General features: G+C 43.0%; 1 protein-coding gene across 3 annotated transcripts in view; it reads right to left on the bottom strand.

Annotated features, from left to right (window-relative positions):
• CD3D (CD3 delta subunit of T-cell receptor complex) overlaps positions 1-19,597 on the bottom strand; it is a 58,514-nt gene that overhangs the window by 21,881 nt on the left and 17,036 nt on the right. Inside the window, exons 1-5 of one of the 3 annotated variants that reach the window (XM_078682253.1) lie at positions 17,187-17,283; positions 11,223-11,237; positions 9,414-9,593; positions 8,226-8,363; positions 1,728-1,771 (exon numbers count right to left, since the gene is read on the bottom strand). In XM_078682253.1, the coding sequence (XP_078538379.1) occupies positions 1,728-1,771; positions 8,226-8,363; positions 9,414-9,585 (354 nt within the window). In that variant the 5' untranslated portion in view covers positions 9,586-9,593; positions 11,223-11,237; positions 17,187-17,283. Of the gene's footprint in view, positions 1-1,727; positions 1,772-8,225; positions 8,364-9,413; positions 9,594-11,222; positions 11,430-17,186; positions 17,284-19,597 lie in introns of those variants that run through there. The other 2 variants (XM_078682252.1, XM_078682251.1) reach the window with 2 other exon arrangements.

Raw genomic sequence — 19,597 nt, 5'->3', positions numbered from 1 at the left:
AACCAAGCTCCTCTCCTTGCGCTGCCCCACAGAGCTCCCATCTCCAATCATCTTGCAAGACTGCAAAGACGGCCATGTTTAAGAGTTTGTGTATATTTTGTAGAGGAGTAAACAACTCTGGCCCTCTTTCCTCCAGAAGTGGCTTCCCCCTACTTCCCTACGAGAACACTGTACACCTCATCTTCCAAGCACTGTTCCTTATTATCTAGGACCCATCAGCTGACCACTCCTTTACCCTTTTAGGAGCCAAATAGTTAGTAATCAAACTGATTCCTTAGCTTCGGGAAACAGCTTAAAGCCTTGCTTTCCCTACTTAAGGCTCTCTCTATTTGTTGCAGTTCCATTCTCTCCTAGCCTCAGAACAGAAAGATAGAAATATGCAAGAGCAGTGCTCAGTACCTCTCAATGCTGGCCAAGGGTTGGCTTGTCGTTGGCCCTTCGTTGAGACAGATGCCTGCAAACAAAATATTTAGACACAGACACACCAAATCTCGGCCTAATATAAATATCTCTCAAGTTTTATAACTGAACATCTGTGACCTGGACATATCTCTGTGTGCATTATGATTCCACCTCTATCTCCTGAAAGACACTTCCTGATGGTGTCAGCAGGATATAGTTTTTTTACCAGTCGTTTCCTGCCTTCATCCTGGTTTGATTCTTCCAGAAATTTCTAGGACACTTTCCCGGCAGTGTGGCATACAGGGAAAGCAATTATTGTATTTTGCCATATATGTGGTATCAAGGGTAGTCTAATAGGGACAGTAGGGCCAGTGCCATCTTAAGGATTTTGGGGTCCCCAGGCAAGGCCCTTTTTAGGGCCCTGGCACAGAACAAATTTAAGTCTTATTACCCATTCCGTGCTAATTCAAGCCTGCATAATACCAAACATTTCTAAAGAACATGTTAAACTTTAGCAGGTCACACAAAAAAGCTAATACATATCTTGCCCAGGAACGCAAAAAATCCTTAAGATGACACTGGGTAGTGGGACTTGTCATAGATGGAGGTAGTTGGTGACGGAGAGACATTCATTAAATAGAATAGGCCGGTGTCAAATACAAAGAAAGCTTGTTTTCCCAGAAGGCCCCATGGAAAGTGGGGGCCCTAGGCAATTGCCCCACTTTGCGCATGGCTTAAAACATCTGTAGTGCTTAATATGCAAAAAAAAAGTATGTACCAGGGCCCTTCTCAGGAAGCCACTGCCACTTGAACCACGCGTGGTCCCTGTCAGCACTGCCAATGACAGTCCCACACAACTACTAGCTATCACACTCCTACAAGTGTGACAATTGGACTATTCCAGGCCTCCCAAAGCTATAAAAATGGCGTTGGCAGTAGGTATTATTCATATTTAATGTATATTGAATTATTAAACAACTATTATTGTGCTCATCTCAAAACTAGACCAATGGCGCACACATGTGGCGCACTGTCATAAGTGCCGATGGTAAGTGCAGGTGTTGAGCCCCGAAAACCACCAGCTCAAAATAAGCCTGAAACAGGGGGAGGGGGGGGACAGCAGTAGAACCATATGCAATGTGCCTTGTGATTGTGCGACATGCCCACCTTAAATGGAATTCTTGGTATACGCTAATAGGTCTGAAAATTCTTTCCATATATTTGTAACACTCCAGTGACACCAAAATCAGACACACCTTTATTGGTACAAGTACCACAAAGAGCCTCTGCCTGTACCCTCACTGCCCACACTATCAGTCACCCACCTGGTAGAGTTGGTCATTTGGGATCAGCACCTGCTTGTCTGAAGCTAAAGAGAAGAAAATATTTGTTTTAGTTTTAAATGCTTATTGAAAACAAAAATGTAACAATATGTATAGAGAATTAAATATGATTTACAATGAAGACTATTAATGTGTGAAAGTAACACTAAGTTCTAAATTAATATAATTTATATAAGAGTATCTGAATAAATCTAACCCAGAAAGTACTATTTTTAGATAAAAGAAAAAATATAAAAGAATTTAAAGAGAGAAAGGAAAAAGGAAGTGTACAAGGGAAGGGATAGGAGTATAAGTATTAAGAAAATATATATACCAAACGTATGAATTTTTTGTGCATAGTAACTGTGCAAATAAAGCCGAACATTATTGTGTAGACATATTTTAGAACAATCCAAAAGTGTAAAAGATATAATTACATAAAACAGAGATAAAGAACACAAATTCACGAAGAAAACACATTTAATGGTAAAATCAGAATTGAAAGTAATTTCTTTGTCTCTACAAATCCTACTGGCCATGGGCATTACATGACCCCTACACTAGAGCCTTCGACACCCATGGGCACCCAATGAATTAGTGATCGGCAGTGGACCTGATACAGGTTATCACATAGTGATTACACTTATCTACGACCAAACTCATCTAGTCAATTTCATCAACAACCTAATCATCTAAAAATGTCATTAACATTAAGGAGGTCCTTAATATCCAGTTCATTTCATAAAGTTTCCATTTCGCCTGCTGTTTAAAATGAAATCTGGGAACAATACACATCAGTTATTGCAACATAATGTGGTAGTAGGGAATGTTTTCTCACCTTAAAGTAGAACATTCCTCCATCATCCCTCTGTGTGTCTATGTGTATTTATATAGCGCTGGGAAGCAACGGAACGCTGTACAGTTAGCGCAGAGTGCTAAGAGACAATTTTCAAAATCGTGTACCTCAAGTGGGGATTACACAAATATGCCTCACCCATTATATTTCACATTTTAACCAATTCATTGCAAGATTATTTCTTACAGTATGATCTCTCAACATTAATATTCAGTATACCACTAACAATACCATTAATCCAGGTCCTACTTCAGGTACTGCTTGCAAATTTACCACTGATATGCCTACTTCTACGATTAATATTACTTCTACTATTGCCACTAAACCTGGGCCCTCCACTACTTATCCCCTTACTACTAGGATTTATAGCGCTTCAAGTACCCGGGGTGCTGAAATGATAGTACTGTTGCTAAATGTACCAGTGCTAGGCTAGATCTAGCGGCACAACAGTGGCTGGCCCTACTGATGCTTCAGACCCAACTGATATTTACAGAACTGTGAGGCTGTCTTGGGTCCAAGGTCAGTCAGAGGTTACTGGGCATCATTTGGAGCAACTGGGCATCATGCTGTTGCACTCCTGTTGGATGGCCAAGTACTCTTCATTGGCGCTTAAATCTCAGAGGGTAGCGAGGCACTGCTACCAAGGCTTACTCAAGGAGGTGATTTGTGGTTAGTCTCTAAAATTACAATAGGACTGCAAGTAACTGCAATTAAGGTCAATGCCCAGGTAAAAAAAGAGAAGTTTAATGCTCTAAACATAAACCCGTAATAAACGGTTACAACCAGACTTGCCTGGAATAATCTGGGTCTTAGATTCAACTCCAAGTATATTTAAAGCTCCTAGTATGCATTAGGCGCTAGAAACAGAAGTTAACATTATGTTCTAAGGCCCACGTAAGTCCAGGTGGGAATGTTCTGGGATCTTCAGATGTACCTGAGACCAGTATTTCAGTACAGTAGTTAGTTTCAGAGAAACAAAAGGTACATTTTAATAGCTGAGGTAACATTATGGGGGGGTTCTGATTTGGGGTAGATAGGCGTTCTGTTATGTGTTCAGGAAGGTGGTCAGTGTACCTGCTGGAAAGCCAGCTTACTACAGTGTACCAAGACCTGGTCAACAGAACCCATTATTCAAAGAGCAATGTGACGCAATGTCATCGGGCCATCCTGGTGCGTCTGGTGTGGGTGACTGGGGCACAAGTTGAGGGTACCCGTGGGTAGCCAGCATCTAACCACTCTTTTCAGAGGGTGGACCCCGGTCTACCCTGCCAAGAGTTCGGGCTTCACTGCTAAACTTGTCGCGCTGCGATTTTCAGACACCGGGACACATTCGGCAGCGCTTGCCACTTGTCTGCTTTCTTCCGAACAGCTACGTTTAAGCGGGAGGGAGCTTATCAGATTCCAGCTGGGCCCAAAACAAAGGCTGAAGTTAAGGGGCAATCAGGCCTCCATTTGTTGGAGTATCCTGGCTGAGAGCTATGGAGAGCCTCATACCTAAATGCAATAGATGGAAAACAAATGCATCATGGTTTGGACTTTGTTCAGTCCCCGCTTAAGGCACATGCATGCACTGTAAGAATGTCAGATGTGTTGGTCTGTCCTGGTATTTACACAAATAACAATTTAAAAACCACTATTTGTTGTATTTCTTTTATAGCACCATAGTGCTACTCATCCTAATGCAGGGTGTCCGAGTGCTTCACATCATTCATACACATTATACATTGATAATAAATCATATGTGTGGTTATCAATGTACAGGATGTGTTACATAAGACAGTGAGGGTTACAACGGTGTAGGAGCCACATGTACTTCATACTTCACTGTGCTGTATTGGAAGGATTACAATTTATGAACTGCAAATAACAAAAGGATCTCTGTTAAAAACAGTAACCCACTTACCCATTTATCTAAAATGAACATTTGTCATCTGTGTGTTACATAATGTGCTTTGCAGTAGACATATTAACACTTTGATTCTTTGAATCAAACCTGAGGCTAGACAAAACACAGGTCTCTCCAGTAAATAGATTAACCTCCACCGTTTTCTTACCATTGATTATTATTCCCTGAGATTTAGTTGCACACAAAGATCTCTGCAGCAGGTGCCTTAACCCCATAAGATATTTTAAAATGCAGACTTTGCAACCAATTAAGCAGCACATGTTTACTCCCATGTTTCTTTGTGTTTCCAATTTCTTTGCGGCAGGATTTTAAAAAAATGTATAAGTTGAGACTCAGATGTTACATTGGGGTTTCATCACTTTTTTGGCACATTACCGATGCAAAATCTAATTTGTTAAATATTGTAATGTGCTCAAGTGTACTCATGCTAGACCTGCTAAACATATGTGTGAGGTCTTAAGATCTGATGTCACTTCTTCTGATGTATCAACAAAAAAAAAGAAGGGGGACCAGGAGCTATTTATGGTCCAATGCCCATGCTCCAATGTCGAATGCTATATCCAAAGAGGGGGGTCACTGATCCGTCGGTGTGGGTGCTATAGAGTCACACTCACATCGAACAGAGAGTAATGAGAAAGAGTGGGAAATATAAGAAGGATAGAACTAGGTCCAGGGCCCTCTTTGTGAAGGGGGAAAGACACTTCTTGTCTCTTGTTGCCCTCACACACCCCGAAGAGTGTCATGCTTCATCATCGGGCGGTTGCTTCTCGTCGGGCCGGCGCTGCAATGCTCTACGGGTCCCCTGAAGGGTCACTTTGGAGGAGATCTTTTTAAGAGAACAGTCGTGTGATGAATGCGTGTATGTGGAGAGGGTCCTAAGTGCACAGTGAAGGTGTGTGTTAAATGGCTAAGGGATACCGGAAAGGTTAGTCTTTAATAGTGTAGGCACCCTTGTCATATTAAAAACCAAGAGGTTGCAACACCAAGAACTGTCTATATATAATCATGTGCCCATGCCAGTTGAGATACGTTGGCATGACCACTAGACCAGTGAAGGTCAGGATGAGTGAACACAGGAGCACGATACACAGGGGTCGCGCATCCACCAAAATGACTAACCATTACATTGAGATAGGACACTCCTGTGACGAAATGGAATGGACCATTCTGGAGGCTAACCAATCATGGAACAATAAAACACTACTGAGGCGTGAGCAAAGCTGGGTCCACCGTCTACGCACCCACACACACAGTCTTAACGACGAGATACCGTGGGTGGAGCTGTAACTCTGTCTCTCAAACCCATTGCGTAGTAATAAAAATAAACCTTTCTATTCACAATGTGCAATTCACAACTCTGAGGGCAACAAGAGACAAGAAGTGTCTTTCCCCCCTTCACAAAGAGGGTCCCGGACCTGGTTCTTTCCTTCTTATATTCCTTCTAGTCCGGTTACTGATGCCCAGTGCTGAGGGCACATTCAGCTGAAGTCTGGTAGGCACTGGTGTAATGGTTGGACATGGTGGTTGGTATGGGAACCAGTTCACCTAAATGACTCTTAGATTAAGGTGACATATATTGGAACGCACTGATCATGGCAGAGATTTTTTTGTGGAAAATGCACCTACGAGCCGGGCGCTCACAATGGTTTAGTGGCCAGAATCTGGTATAGGGGTACCCGCCAGGGAGTTCTAACCTCTATATACCTAGAACTGCTTATGCTAGAATTATAAATACAATGTTCTGGAACCATTGCGATCTCCTCCACCTGCTGACAGTGGTTAAAGTCGGGATTCCTCCTGGCCCCCGCAGATGACTTTTGAGTTTGATACAGGCAAACTACTGGCACGGGCAGGGTTGGGATGGAGAAGGATTACAGTTCACACCGCCTGGTGGACATTGGACCCCCGGGGACCCAAATGTCATTTTCCTGGGTGGTTCATCAACTGAGGAACTGGCTGGGGTGACCTCATAACTCCTGGACAGGCACTGTTGATCAGGCTGCACAGACCCTTCCAGTCAGCTGTGGGTCACTCAGTCCCTCTGAGAGTAGCAGATCAGTTTCTAAGGGTGCATGTAGGTTTGCTTCTCTTCACCGGTCAGCAGCAATGTGGTCTTGCAGTCTTTCACAGACCTCTGTCCAGTACAGAGGGAGAGTAGCAACCCGTAGAGGATGTATTCTTGGATCTTCGGTATCGCTCTCCTCCAATGTCAAGATGCAATGGCAAACAAGGCGCTGGTTGCAGGGCCCTGGACTTACCTTTACCGCATGATCAATGACGTGATCGCCAGCTTTAAAATCATAAAAAGCCCCACAATCCTTGGGGAAGTGTTCCAAAGTGACCAATTGAGCCTGGTTTAGGCTGGTTCAGCTAGTGTTGTACAATGACTCCATACAAGAGATCGTCTAAAGGAATGCAGACCAGGGCAGGAAATGGATCAGGGGTTGGTTTCACGCTGATGCGGCAGTTGTCATTACTTCCAAGGATCGAGGGAAAGGACCACAGCTATGGAGGATCTCTCAGATTTTCCACCGAAAGGGCTGGCAGGTTTTCACCCCATAGGAGTACGAGTGTAAAGGCCTCTCTCTGAACTAAGGATCATACTGTGACCACTTCCGACCCAAGAGCAACCTGGGTGGAGAAGACAGTAATCATCCATGCAAAGAGGGTGATTCCTTCTCACTGAACTGGAAATCTCTGGCTTGCTCTAGAGCTTCTTAGTAAACAGGAGGACCCTTGGTGGGCTTGCATGATTGTCGAGCTTACTTGTGGGAGATGTACAAGACCGTCCAAAATATATACAAGGGCAGCAGAGCTTCACGAATCCAGGAAAATCAATGTTGTTCCAACTACTATCACCACCACCAGTACACATGTTACTAACTCTAACCAAGCATTGGCAAACTCTAAACAAGCATACTGTCTGTTGTGGTGGACTGAAACAACACGTGATTGATGCTTGAACTGACCAATGAATGAAGAGGGCTGACTGAAGGCTCCTGCATGGATGTATTTTTTCCCTACAGTTTTTTGAGGAACATGAGATTGCAAGGCAGTTAAAGCTGTCTCTTGGCCACACCTAAAAAGGACTCACTCCCAATTACCCCATCATACTTTTGCCTTTCAACTTCTTGTTAACTTTATTCATATCACTTGAGAAAAAGTAAGCATAAGTGACTTGATGTACATATTCCTTTAAGAAATGGACATGATGTGAAGTTCAGTCAAAGTGTTTGACCTCAAAGGGGCTCACCCCATTGCCTAGGATGACCAGATGGCTCTATGTCACCGGGACACCAGTTTTCTAGTCCTGAGATTTAATAAATGTGTGCATTGTGGGTAGGGGATCATTAGTTTGACTCAATTGAGGTTATTGCTCTAACATACCGGAAAGTAATGACTGGTCAACGGAGGGCCCATGGCTGGAAAACTGGTGTCCCAGTGATATAGAGTCCTCTGGTCACCAAACCATAACCCCACTTGCAAAACAGAGCTCTTCAGTGTCTATTGTTGAATGGGCCCTCGCCCTAAGGTCACCCACTTACTAAAAAGTGGAGCCACGCCAAGTGTTCTGGGACCACTGATGCTCAAGGTGATCTGTGTGTTGTCTTAGAGGGCTCTATTGCACAAGATCACAGAGACGGTGGGTGGCTCGCCTTCATTGAAGTCGACTGGGGCAACTTTCAGCCATGCGTGGTCGTATCTGTCAACATGCTAAGGCGTCTAGGTCCATACTCACATTTGCCTCGCGTGGGCCGCCCCTTTTCGGTCCCTGACACGCAGTACACAGCCACAGCGATGAGGACGGTGATGATGACGTCAGCCACCACGATACCCGAGATGGTGCCTGGGTCCAGCTCGATGCAATTCTCGCACACTAGAAGATCATGAATAACAAGACCCAAGTTACCAAATATACCCAATAACCAACAACAATCAATAACAGTGGGCTAACCACGGGTTCTGGAGTAAAGCCTGGAACAAAGTGCTTCAGTGCTCATTGGCGGAGGTAAGTGCCCTATACATACGATTACAATAGAATAAGAGGTCACACTCACAGCACAGAAAAACTACAGATACCACCCCAGCCACCAAAATCAAGGTGAGAGCTGGAGATATCCTACAGTCTGGTGTCTTTGAAGGGCCGACACCCACAGGCAGAAAAGACACAATGTGAGAATTGGATATGGCGTGCATCTAAGGATGGGTGTGGTCAGCTTGCGCATGGGTTTGGGGTAAAGGGTCAGGGATCAAAGGTCGGGATTGTATTTGTGTCTAGGTCTGAAATGTATCTGCCTCTGAAGTCCAAACTGGCTGTGATCAGTAGAACTGTAGACGTGGAAAGAGACTGTAACGGTGTCACCAGGTGTCAAGAGGCAAGGTTGGAAGGAAGCCGTGGCCATGGTCTGGCCTACGTCTGAGATCAGAGGTCGCGATGAAGAACAGGTCTGGATTTTTGTTGAGGACGGAATCCTGGAGATCAAAGGGCAGGTTTATTGATACTGATCAAAATAGAAGGTGAATGAATGTGTTTGAAGTTAGAATGTTTAGGTGGGACCCTTAGCGCTGCAGTATTGAAGCGCGGAAACCTCAGACTTGCACCTGCGCTCACTACTGCCAACAGCAAGAAATTACCAGGAGGGGTGCCCAATAGTTCCGTGGTGACTGAGCACCATGTTGCCAGTTCTCTAATTTTATTTAACAGGACAGTGCATTCTGGGAGTTGTGGTCTTTGTTTCCTTCAAATGCATTGGTCTAAACGAACCAAACAACAGTGATGAAAAGCAGAAAGCCCACGTCTGGGTGGGTGGTGCTTGAGGAGCATGGAACACCTGGCAGGCCTATTCGCATAGTGCATACATCACAATATACAATACAACTACATGAAATAAGAGAAGGGGAGGGCCCATGTGGGGCCCGTACTCACTCCGCACGTAGACCTGCAGGGTGTTCTTGATTGCTTTATCGCCTTCTTTCTGGCAGGTGTAGGTCCCCCGCGGGTCCCTGATCAGAGCGCCTAGGTTCAGATCCTTCCCTTTGTCTCCGGATTCCCAATTCCCGCCTTCGCACTCCAAGACCAACTCCCCGTGGCGCTCCATCACTGTCACTGCAAGCGAAGAGACATGCAGAGGGTCAGGCCTGAGCACACAAGTAGGCAAGCCTAGGGGACTACAGAAGGGCTCATGTTCCTACCCAGGGGGATTTAGAAACCATCTTAGAGTCAGGCTTGAGAGGCAATGGCGTCTTGCCTATGATCTGGCCCTGTTCTCTGGGGAGACGAGCTTAAGGACAGGTCTAGTGCTAACAGATAGGCCTAGGGTGAGGCCCAGGGCATTGAGAGGTCAAGCCTAGGGTCAGGCCTGAGACCCATGGTTTACAGCTAGTGAACCGGAGAGTCAGGCCCAGGATCACGTGTAGGGAGGTGGGGGGACAAGAGTAGGGTAAGGGCTGGCCCAAAGAGACAAGCCTACAGACATGCAACGAGACAGAGGAATCCTAAACTCAGAGATGTGGGAGGGAGAGAAGTATTACAGCAGGCCCAGGGGTAAAAATGCAACCCTATAATCATGCTTACAGAACAGGGGAGAGAAGAATAGACTCACCCTAGGAGACTGATGGAACAAGCCTAGGGTATGAAGGCAGGGCCTAGGGGATGGGAAAATAGGCCTAGGACATGAAGCAGGGCCTAGGGTCTGGGAAGACAAGCCTGGTGCATGAAGGCATGGCCTAGGGGACTGGGGAGACAAGCCTAGGGTATGAAGGCAGGGCCTAAGGAACTGGGAATACAAGCCTAGGGCATGAAGGCAGGGCCTAGGATATGAAGGCAGGGCCTAGGGTATGAAGGCAGAGCCTAGGGGTCTGGGAAGACACGCCTAGGGCATGAAGGCAGGGCCTAGGGGACTGGGGAGACAAGCCTAGGGTATGAAGGCAGGGCCTAAGGAACTGGGAATACAAGCCTAGGGCATGAAGGCAGGGCCTAGGATATGAAGGCAGGGCCTAGGGTATGAAGGCAGAGCCTAGGGGTCTGGGAAGACACGCCTAGGGCATGAAGGCAGGGCCTAGGGGACTGGGGAGACAAGCCTAGGGTATGAAGGCAGGGCCTAAGGAACTGGGAATACAAGCCTAGGGCATGAAGGCAGGGCCTAGGATATGAAGGCAGGGCCTAGGGTATGAAGGCAGGGCCTAGGGTATGAAGGCAGGGCCTAGGGTATGAAGGCAGGGCCTAGGGGTCTGGGGAGACAAGCCTAGGGTATGGAGGCATGGCCTAGGGGAATGGGAAGACAAGTCTAGGGTATGAAGGCAGGGCCTAGGTGAATGGGAAGACAAGCCTAGTGTCAGGCCTGGGACTATGAAGACAAGCTAGGCTGACCAGTGGCATAGGAAAAACGTCTTGATCCAGAACTAGGGCACAAAGGTAAAAAGTCTAGAATTAGTTCTACAGAAACATGCCGAAAGGAATAAGGAGGGCCTGAGGAGACAGACCTGAGCTTAAGGGTGGGTTGGCTGAGACATACAGACATAGCCCCTCAGCCCCAGGGCTGGACGGGATCAAGCGTATGGAGACTGCCACCACCAGGGGTGAAAGCACGTGAGGGACTAGGATCCAAAGTCTGCCGTCTCCACTGTCACATGGGATCCACGGATGGACACGTGAATCCTGTGCCTGCCACCACCAGGCCTGGACAGGCTGAGGGGAAGTGACGCTCTATCGACAACATACTTTCATGCCACTCACCGTTAACTTTAGAACCTGTAAGGGATGAGAAGAATATCAGATTATTGAAATGTTTTTTATATTTCATTTCACATTTCCAACTACAGAGCATGTTCTCGAATGTACTATGCTCTCTATGAGGCAATCCCTGATAAAAGGTCCTGTCTTTGCCAGCACCTCCCAAAACTGGAAGTCCAAGGAAGGCAAGTGACCACTCTACCAGGAGCTTCTCCTGGGGACCCTCCTCACATCATTTAGTTTAACCTCCCCCAACTAATTGAGCCATGGGGAAGTCAGCATTACCATTATATTTTAATAATTTGAAAGGTTGTTTAAAAAATGAGCCCTCATATTTTCCCACAGCAGGAAGAGAAAGCAAACGTTTGAAGTGAACCTTTCTCTCGTAAACTGATTTTACACTCTTTTTTTGTTTGATAAAAATGTTTTTGTTCATAGTTTGTCCACTGAAAAACATTTTACTAACAGGACTGATAAGACCAACATGAGATATAGGTAATTTTCGTTTTTCCAATTATTACGACTAAAACCAATTACATAAAATGCTACAAACTTTACTGTCCCATTTTCAATATTTTTAAGACAACTTGTTCCATTAACAAGGTGTGAACGCAATTACTGAGAAATGAAAAGCAAATTGGCGCTGATTAGTGTGACATCTATAACAAGAAGATCTGTTATCGTTATTTTCATTATTTTTGTTGTTTAATAGTTATTAGCACATATTTCCACCCTAATAGCCACTTAAGCCTATATTGCACTTGTGGAAACTCAAAATTCTTCTCCACTCCATTCCACGAACTTGTGTTCATCCTAGTAAGCGCTTAGAAATTAAATTTCCACAATCGACCCTTGAACGCAAGTTCCGACACGTTGTCAGTATTCCTGTGTCAATACCTCACATCTTACATAAAAAAGGCTTCCTAGTCCCAATTGTAATCAGTATACTATCAGTGGTAGTTTAAAGTAATCTGTGAATATGCTTTCAATATTCAGTAATTACTGTATTTCTTCCCTCTGAACCAAAGCTGCATTTGTTTTACGTACTGACGCTGGAGTTGGGCGACAGCTTCATGTAATTGTTAAACAACAGATCGGTAAGAAATGTATGCGCAGGCAACATCCTAATATTGCTTCCCCTGTGACAGCAACTATCATTAACTATTTCCAACAAATAGGACACTTTACCCCGCACACTTTTACTCCGCATGCCATTACCCTGCAGTTTTGACACCGCAAAATCTTCTACAATGCACAACTTTATAATCCAATCCATTACAACACATTCCCCATAACAATGACATTTACTATTCTAACTCCAAGGGGGCCTTACTTTGGGGAATGCATTCAGGGGTGTATCACAGGCCCCCGCAGCCCACGCGGTGCGGGGGGGGGCCCTAAGCTCCAGGGGGCCCCCTCGGCACTGCACTCTGTCCAGAGAACTACTAATTGAGCCCAGAGGGGGCCCCTCTACATACCTTGCCGGGAGGCCCCCTCAATTTTCGTTACGCCAGTGAATGCATTGTAATAGTTTGCGGTGTAAAGCCCAGCGTTGTAAACGATTTTGCAGAGTAAAAAATGCGGGGTAATGGCATGCGGAGTAACGCATGCGGGGTAAAGGATGTTTCCCATTTCCAACCCATACAGTCAATATCCTTAATAACCAACCTCCCCAAGCCCAGTCTCCTAATTTAATTGTGCAGCTATCCTATGCATTTAGTAGAATTTGTTCCATTAAGTGCATCATGCAGAGTCTGAATAAACGTGTTAACCTGATATTTTTTCCTAGCATCCTGTTTACGTGTTGGCATAGTAAAATGGTGGTGTTGTGGCAAATTGGGTGGTGGTAGGAACTGGTTTATGCAAATATTAATATTTTTAAAGACTAAATATTCCTGCAACAAGCAAAATTAGCCCTAGTATCTCTGCTACTTTCAATTTCTTCTGCTTTCGTCCATTATTTACAGGCAATAAAGCATTTTCTTCAGGAGCAACAGGCAGTCCAAAGAGGTGCATCTCCATTGCTAATATTCAGTTTGCAGTGTCCTTATTTTACTAACCTCACTGCACAAGTTGGTCCATAAAAGTTGGCAGTCTTTGAGTGTCTGGCAGTTGGTGCTTGCTCCGTCCTAAGCACTTTCCTATCCAAACCCTCAACTTCAGAGGGCACAAATTGTATGCTGCCTTGGCAGGTGGGCCAGCTGATGGTACATGAGGCACTTTATCCATTAGGGCAAAAACACTTCCTTCCAGAGGTTGCTCTGGCCAAAATGGTGGTAAAGGTAACACATCCACCCAATTCAATCTGATTGATGCACATATTTTTCTTCACAGTTTATTCTTTAAAGTTTTGTTAATGCTCAGACCTTGACACACTAAGTTCATTACTTTATTTGCGGTTCAATACCCACTTAAATTTTTGTTTTTCATTTACCCATCCTCCTAACCGGCCACCGAAAACATAACACTTATCTTTCCATTCTTTCCTCTATTATTCATTCCCTCCATTATCTGTTGTTTTACTACACTGGTCAGTGTGTGTTTGCTTAAGACATTATTCCCCACTATTTCATAACATTAAGTTACATTTGTATCTCCAATTTACCCTCTTTCTGACCCTAGTCTTCCAAAGCGGTTGGCAATTCCAAAAGCGTCTAAAATATTCACTGTGAGCCCTTCAGATAGTTCACAAACAGTAGTTAATTTGTGATTAGTTTTATTCTATCTTACATGTTTCTACCAGTGTTTTCTTTTGTTGTGATCACATATGCTGCCAAGAGAGTTCCATCTGGGTTCTTGAGACAAAAGCCATTCACAAAAGGGGTGGCATCTACAAGTGGTAGTGGCATAGCAACCAAGTCCACCCGACCCTGTGTTCCAGTTTCAGTGACAATCACAGAATCGTGCTGGCCTTCTTCCTGCTCCAAAGGGAGAGGCAACAGGGTGGCTAGATTAAGGATGTTCCACCGTTTTAAAGCAACATTTGCCACCATCAGTGTAAATTCATAATACTTTAATCTGGCATTGTTCAAACGTCACATGTTGTTTTGTTCAATATGATGAGGTTTGTATACAGTAACCTCATGGCCAGGAATAATTGAATCTGCCTGTTTTAGCGCAACAGCCGCTTTTTTAAGGCAGTTCAGTGGTCCTCTTACTACCCTTGTCCACGTTGAGGAAAAATAGGCACTATTCTTCTCTACGTTTTTCTGTGTTAATACAGCCAAAGCACAAATACAGGCAAAGCATAACCATCTTTTTAGTGCACAAATAAAGAAAAATATTTAATATAATCTAGCATACACAAAGCTGGTAAATTGCAAAGCGCTATTTTTAATTTTTTGATGTTTAGGATGCCAGGGCACTCGGTCCCTGATATAGTTGTGCATTAAAAAAACACAACGTTTTCGCTATCAGGGAAAAATTTGGTATCCATTGTCTGCAAAATGAGACCATGCTTAAAAATGCGTATACATCTTTCTGAGTTTATAGTTGAAGCATGTTTTGTACAGTTTTTTTTCTATCCGGTCCTCCCCTCTTTCGACAGGGGTTATCTAAATAGGTAACCTCCTGTTGACAATATTGCAATTTAGATAGCGAAACTTTGTGTCCATGTGAAGCTAAAAACGATAACGCTGCATGATAAGCAATTCATCTACAAGCTGTAACAGCATTGTTCCAGCTGGCAATTTACATGCATTCATTTGATGTTTTTTAAAGCCTCACTGTAAATATTTGCACTTTCTATATACATCTGGGGTGCCCTACAAAATACATAGCGTTTACTTGAAAACTAAAGCCTAAGAGGTATTGACTATCTTCATGAATTGGAATACTAAAGAAAGCATTTTTTAAATTAATCACAGTAAACTATTTAGCATTCGGTAGGATGGAAGAAAACATGGCTGTTATACCTGGGACCACAGGGGTCTCAGTCTCCACTATTCTATTAACTGCTCTCAAGTCAACCACCATTCGATATTTCACTTCTCCTGTATCTTCATTTCTTTCAACCACAGGTAAAATCGGACCATCACAGACATATTTCCAGCCATCGTGGGTATTATTTTTTTCTCTAATAAATACAGTATTACTTTTTTCAAACCCTGTTCTCCTTCCTTGGATATTTTATATTGTGGTATTCTACGCAAAATTGCATTTTATTTAACTCTAACTTTCACAGGTTCTATTTGCATACAACCAGTGTCATTTGGACCTCACGCCCATACTTTAGGATCAATATTTAACAATTCTGGTGGCATATCTTGTTGTCCTTTAACCATAAAACGTTTGCCAAATGCATCCTTTCTGCAATGTAAATAAACACCCTCCGGATTACAGTATATTGTTGCATACATCATTTGTAATAGTTTCAATCCCAACAAATTAAAGGAACATTTATCAGTTAACAAAAAGGGCATCTGTCCTGTAATAGGGCCAATGCTCACATCAAGGGGCATTGATATGGAACTTGTAACAGTACAAGAATAACCCACCAATCTATTTATTTTTCCAAGAGAGGAATGTGGGAGTTAGAGGTGTTTGTGGCACCCGTATCTAACACAAATTGTTCTTTCTTTCCTGCAACTGTAATGTTAACATACAGTCCAGAAGAATCTACAAGTATGGTTACTCGCTCCCCTTCCTCTCTTGGTCACCTTCATGCATTCCATTCATGGTAATGTCTGTCCTCTGAGTAGTGCTGTGTGCATATACCTTAGTATTTCTGTCAAAGTAGCTATTGTGCTATGCCTGTCCTGCACCCTCGGTATTAAACGGTCCTCTTTCTCGACCTCTTCTTCTTCTTCTTTCTCTGTCTCTTGCCTCTTGCCTCCTACAGTCTGTCCTTGTAAAGACGGACACTCACTCTTCCATTGACCTTCCTGTAAACAATAGGCCCATGTATTGTAACCTAGTCCTGTTCTCTGTTGCACAAGAGGTGAAGCAGCTTGACTAACCCCTCTTCCCCATACCCCATCTTTCTGATAACTTCCTCTGTTTAACGAACATCCCCTATCAGGAAACACTTGTTGCTATAAAACATGTTCTTTTCAAATTTCTCATCTTTTGATTTTCTTACTCTTTTCTGCATTTCTTTTGTTTTCATAATATCCTGCCATTGTCAGTAAGTCAATTGGCGTCTTAGTAGTCCACGTATTTTCATATGTCTGCATCACGTCTCTCAATTCTGGATGTAGTTTATTATGGTGCTCATGTAAAGCACTCTGATACCTACCTGATATCTTCGGGTCTAGTTCGCGCTATATAAAACTCTAAAAAAAGAAACAAGCTGAGTGGTAAAAATGTGTCTGTCTGCTACCGTCGTCATGTCTGGTCCACTGTGCAATTTTAAAAATATTTCTTTCATCTTACTATTTACAAGTAGTCACTTTACCCAGTCTACCTTCTCCCTGGGCCTTATTTGTTGTAGTTTTTGTATTCATTTCTAGACTAGCCTTTTAGTAAATATTATCCCTTTTTTTCTTCTTTTCTATCTTTCACGGTAAAGAGACAACAAAAGGAAAGTATGGCCAAAGTTTATAAACCTCAGTCATTGTTGTTCAAACACTTTCCTTTTCCAAATACTCACGCAAATACTGCAGTTTTACCAAACCAAAAGTTCCATTTATAGAGAACTCCAAATACCAAAGGTACCATTTATAGAGAACCCAAATACCAAAGGTACCATTTATCAGGAACTCCAAAGCCTTATTTATTCCAAAATCTGTTGTATAAAAGCAACAGCATTTCAGTATACTTATTCCAATATCTATTGTATAAGTTCACAGCAACTCCCTTTTTAACCATCAAGTTTGTTATCTGAAGTTGTACAACAGCACAAATATTTAGCAATGCATTTCTAAACCAAAAATATAATTAGTTCCTATTTGTGGCACCAGCCACTATTACCTATATACCAAATACCAAATATATGACAACAATCAATATTTAATAGAACAATCTCACCAATATCTCAATCCTTTCCCAACGTCCGACCACCAGTCTTCAGACAAAACATCTTCTCCAAAAAGATCAGTTCAGGGACCTCTGCCGGGGAGATCCTGTTGTCGGGAGGTTCAGTTCGAGACTTCAGATGGCCGCTGCTAAGAAACTCTGTCTCATATGTGCAGGGGCCAGTTGAACCTCCTCAACCACAGTCCTCAACCTGTTAGATGTCCCTCGGAGAGGTCCCTTTGTGGTCGCCAGTTGTGGAAACAAAATTGTTCTCCATTCCACTCACATAAAGAAGACCAGCAGTCGGAGGTAACTGAAAATCTGCAAATATTTATTATCACTATAGTGGGCACACACGGACAACCCACAGCGCAATCAATGGCCATGAGAGAGCGGGTGTGCGACTATCAGAAGTCTTACAAGCTTTTTATACATTTCTTACAAAATAGGTGCCTATGACAGCTGCAAAAAAACATTAATCTCTTTGACATCTGTGGTTACAAAGTAAGCTCAGGAAATATATTCAGCGCATTGATTCTCAAAAGTTATGCTACGCCAGGTGCAAAGTACAAAATATGGCTTCTGATCGGAAACCCCTGCCCAATAGCCAAAGATTTTAACATTTTGTGGTTATGCCTTACAGCCAGTTCTTGTAACATTTCCCTCAAGCGAGAAACATAGGTAACAGAAGCCAATTACGAGTTAAAACAAAATAGGTAGAATATGTAACAGTACCAGATGGGCAAAGATACACGAAAAATAAACTTTGTTTTTGTAACAATGGAGGATTACAAAAAAAGAGACAACCGAGCCCATGATACAAAATGTTAGCTAAACACAAAATAGAAGAGCTTGTGTTCATCCTAGTAAGCATTTAGAAATTACATTTCCACACACATTTTTAATAACAGTGCATAACAGGAGCTTGAGAAACTGAAACAGAGAAATAAAGAAGACCATTATTGGAAAACAGTGCCACCGATATCGCAGTCTATGCGACTAAGGAGTTAGGTCCTACAGGGAGTGGGCTGGACCCTTTTTAAACAGCAAAAATACACAAACTGCCCACCTCCCACTTTTTGTTAATGTTTGTTTCCAAGACAAAACCAAAAGAAATAATTTTAGTTTGTCTGGGTACCTTTATTTATACCCTTACAATTTTTCAATTCTTTTTATGAACTCTTTTTCTTAAATTTTATGAATGGAAAAGACACATATATACATTTAATGCTATTTACAACACATATACGTAATACAATACATAACTCTTAATGGGAGAAACAATATAACATAAACATCCTACATACACAACAAATACTACATCTCAATGTGTTTGTAATTAAGAAAAAATAATTAATGACAATCAATATTCAAAGGAATAGCCTTCAGACAAAGTCAAAAGAAGGAGACTGTTTCACCAAAAGTTGACCAAATTTGTATATCCAGCAACGCTGGTTTACTCGATCAATGGAAATTTTTCACTCCTTAGATTTTGCCGACGCGTTTCGAATCCAAGTGAACAAGTTCTTGGATTCTCATCAGGGCTCTGTCACTTATCTGCGTGATTCGGGATAGTTGGGTAATCTTTACAATTGGAATCTGTCCACTGGCTGCTTGATTGTATCAAATGTTCCTTGTATTAAAGGAGAGTGTCATGAAGTGATCAAGGCAGGTTGTATCTCGCGTGTTCTCTCTTAATTTCTTTATCTTTATCTCCGCATCTCATGTCACGGGCTGTTCATCTCAGCGAAGTCGCTGTTCATGATGAAACCGGTTTTCTCCGGGACCCACTCCGATCTCCGGTCACGTTTTTACTCGAATCCTGCTATCTTCCGCCACCAGCAGGATCACTCCCGGTTGAATCCGCGATGTTACGGATACAACCGGGAGTGATACTGCTGGTGGCGTAAGATAGCAGGATCCGAGTAAAAACGTGACCGGAGGTCGGAGTGGGTCCAAGAGAAAACCGGTTTCATCATGAACAGCGTCTTCGCTGAGATGAACAGCCCGTGACATGAGATGCGGAGATAAAGATAAAGAAATTAAGAGAGAACACGCAAGATACAACCTGCCATGATCACTTCGTGACACTCTCCTTTAATACAAGGAACATTTGATACAATCAAGCAGCCAGTGGACAGATTCCAATTGTAAAGATTTCCCAACTATCCCGAATCACGCAGATAAGTGACAGAACCCTGATGAGAATCCAAGAACTTGTTCACTTGGATTCGAAACGCGTCAGCAAAATCTAAGGAGTGAAACATTTCCATTGATTGAGTAAACCAGTGTTGCTGGATATACAAATTTGGTCAACTTTTGGTGAAACAGTCTCCTTCTTTTGACTTTGTCTGAAGGCTATTCCTTTGAATATTGATTGTCATTTCTTAATTTTTTCTTAATTACAAACACATTGAGATGTA

This window comes from Lissotriton helveticus, chromosome 3_1 (assembly GCF_964261635.1).
Source record: "Lissotriton helveticus chromosome 3_1, aLisHel1.1, whole genome shotgun sequence".
NCBI lineage: Eukaryota > Metazoa > Chordata > Amphibia > Caudata > Salamandridae > Lissotriton > Lissotriton helveticus.
This window is presented reverse-complemented; position numbering and strand designations above follow the sequence as displayed.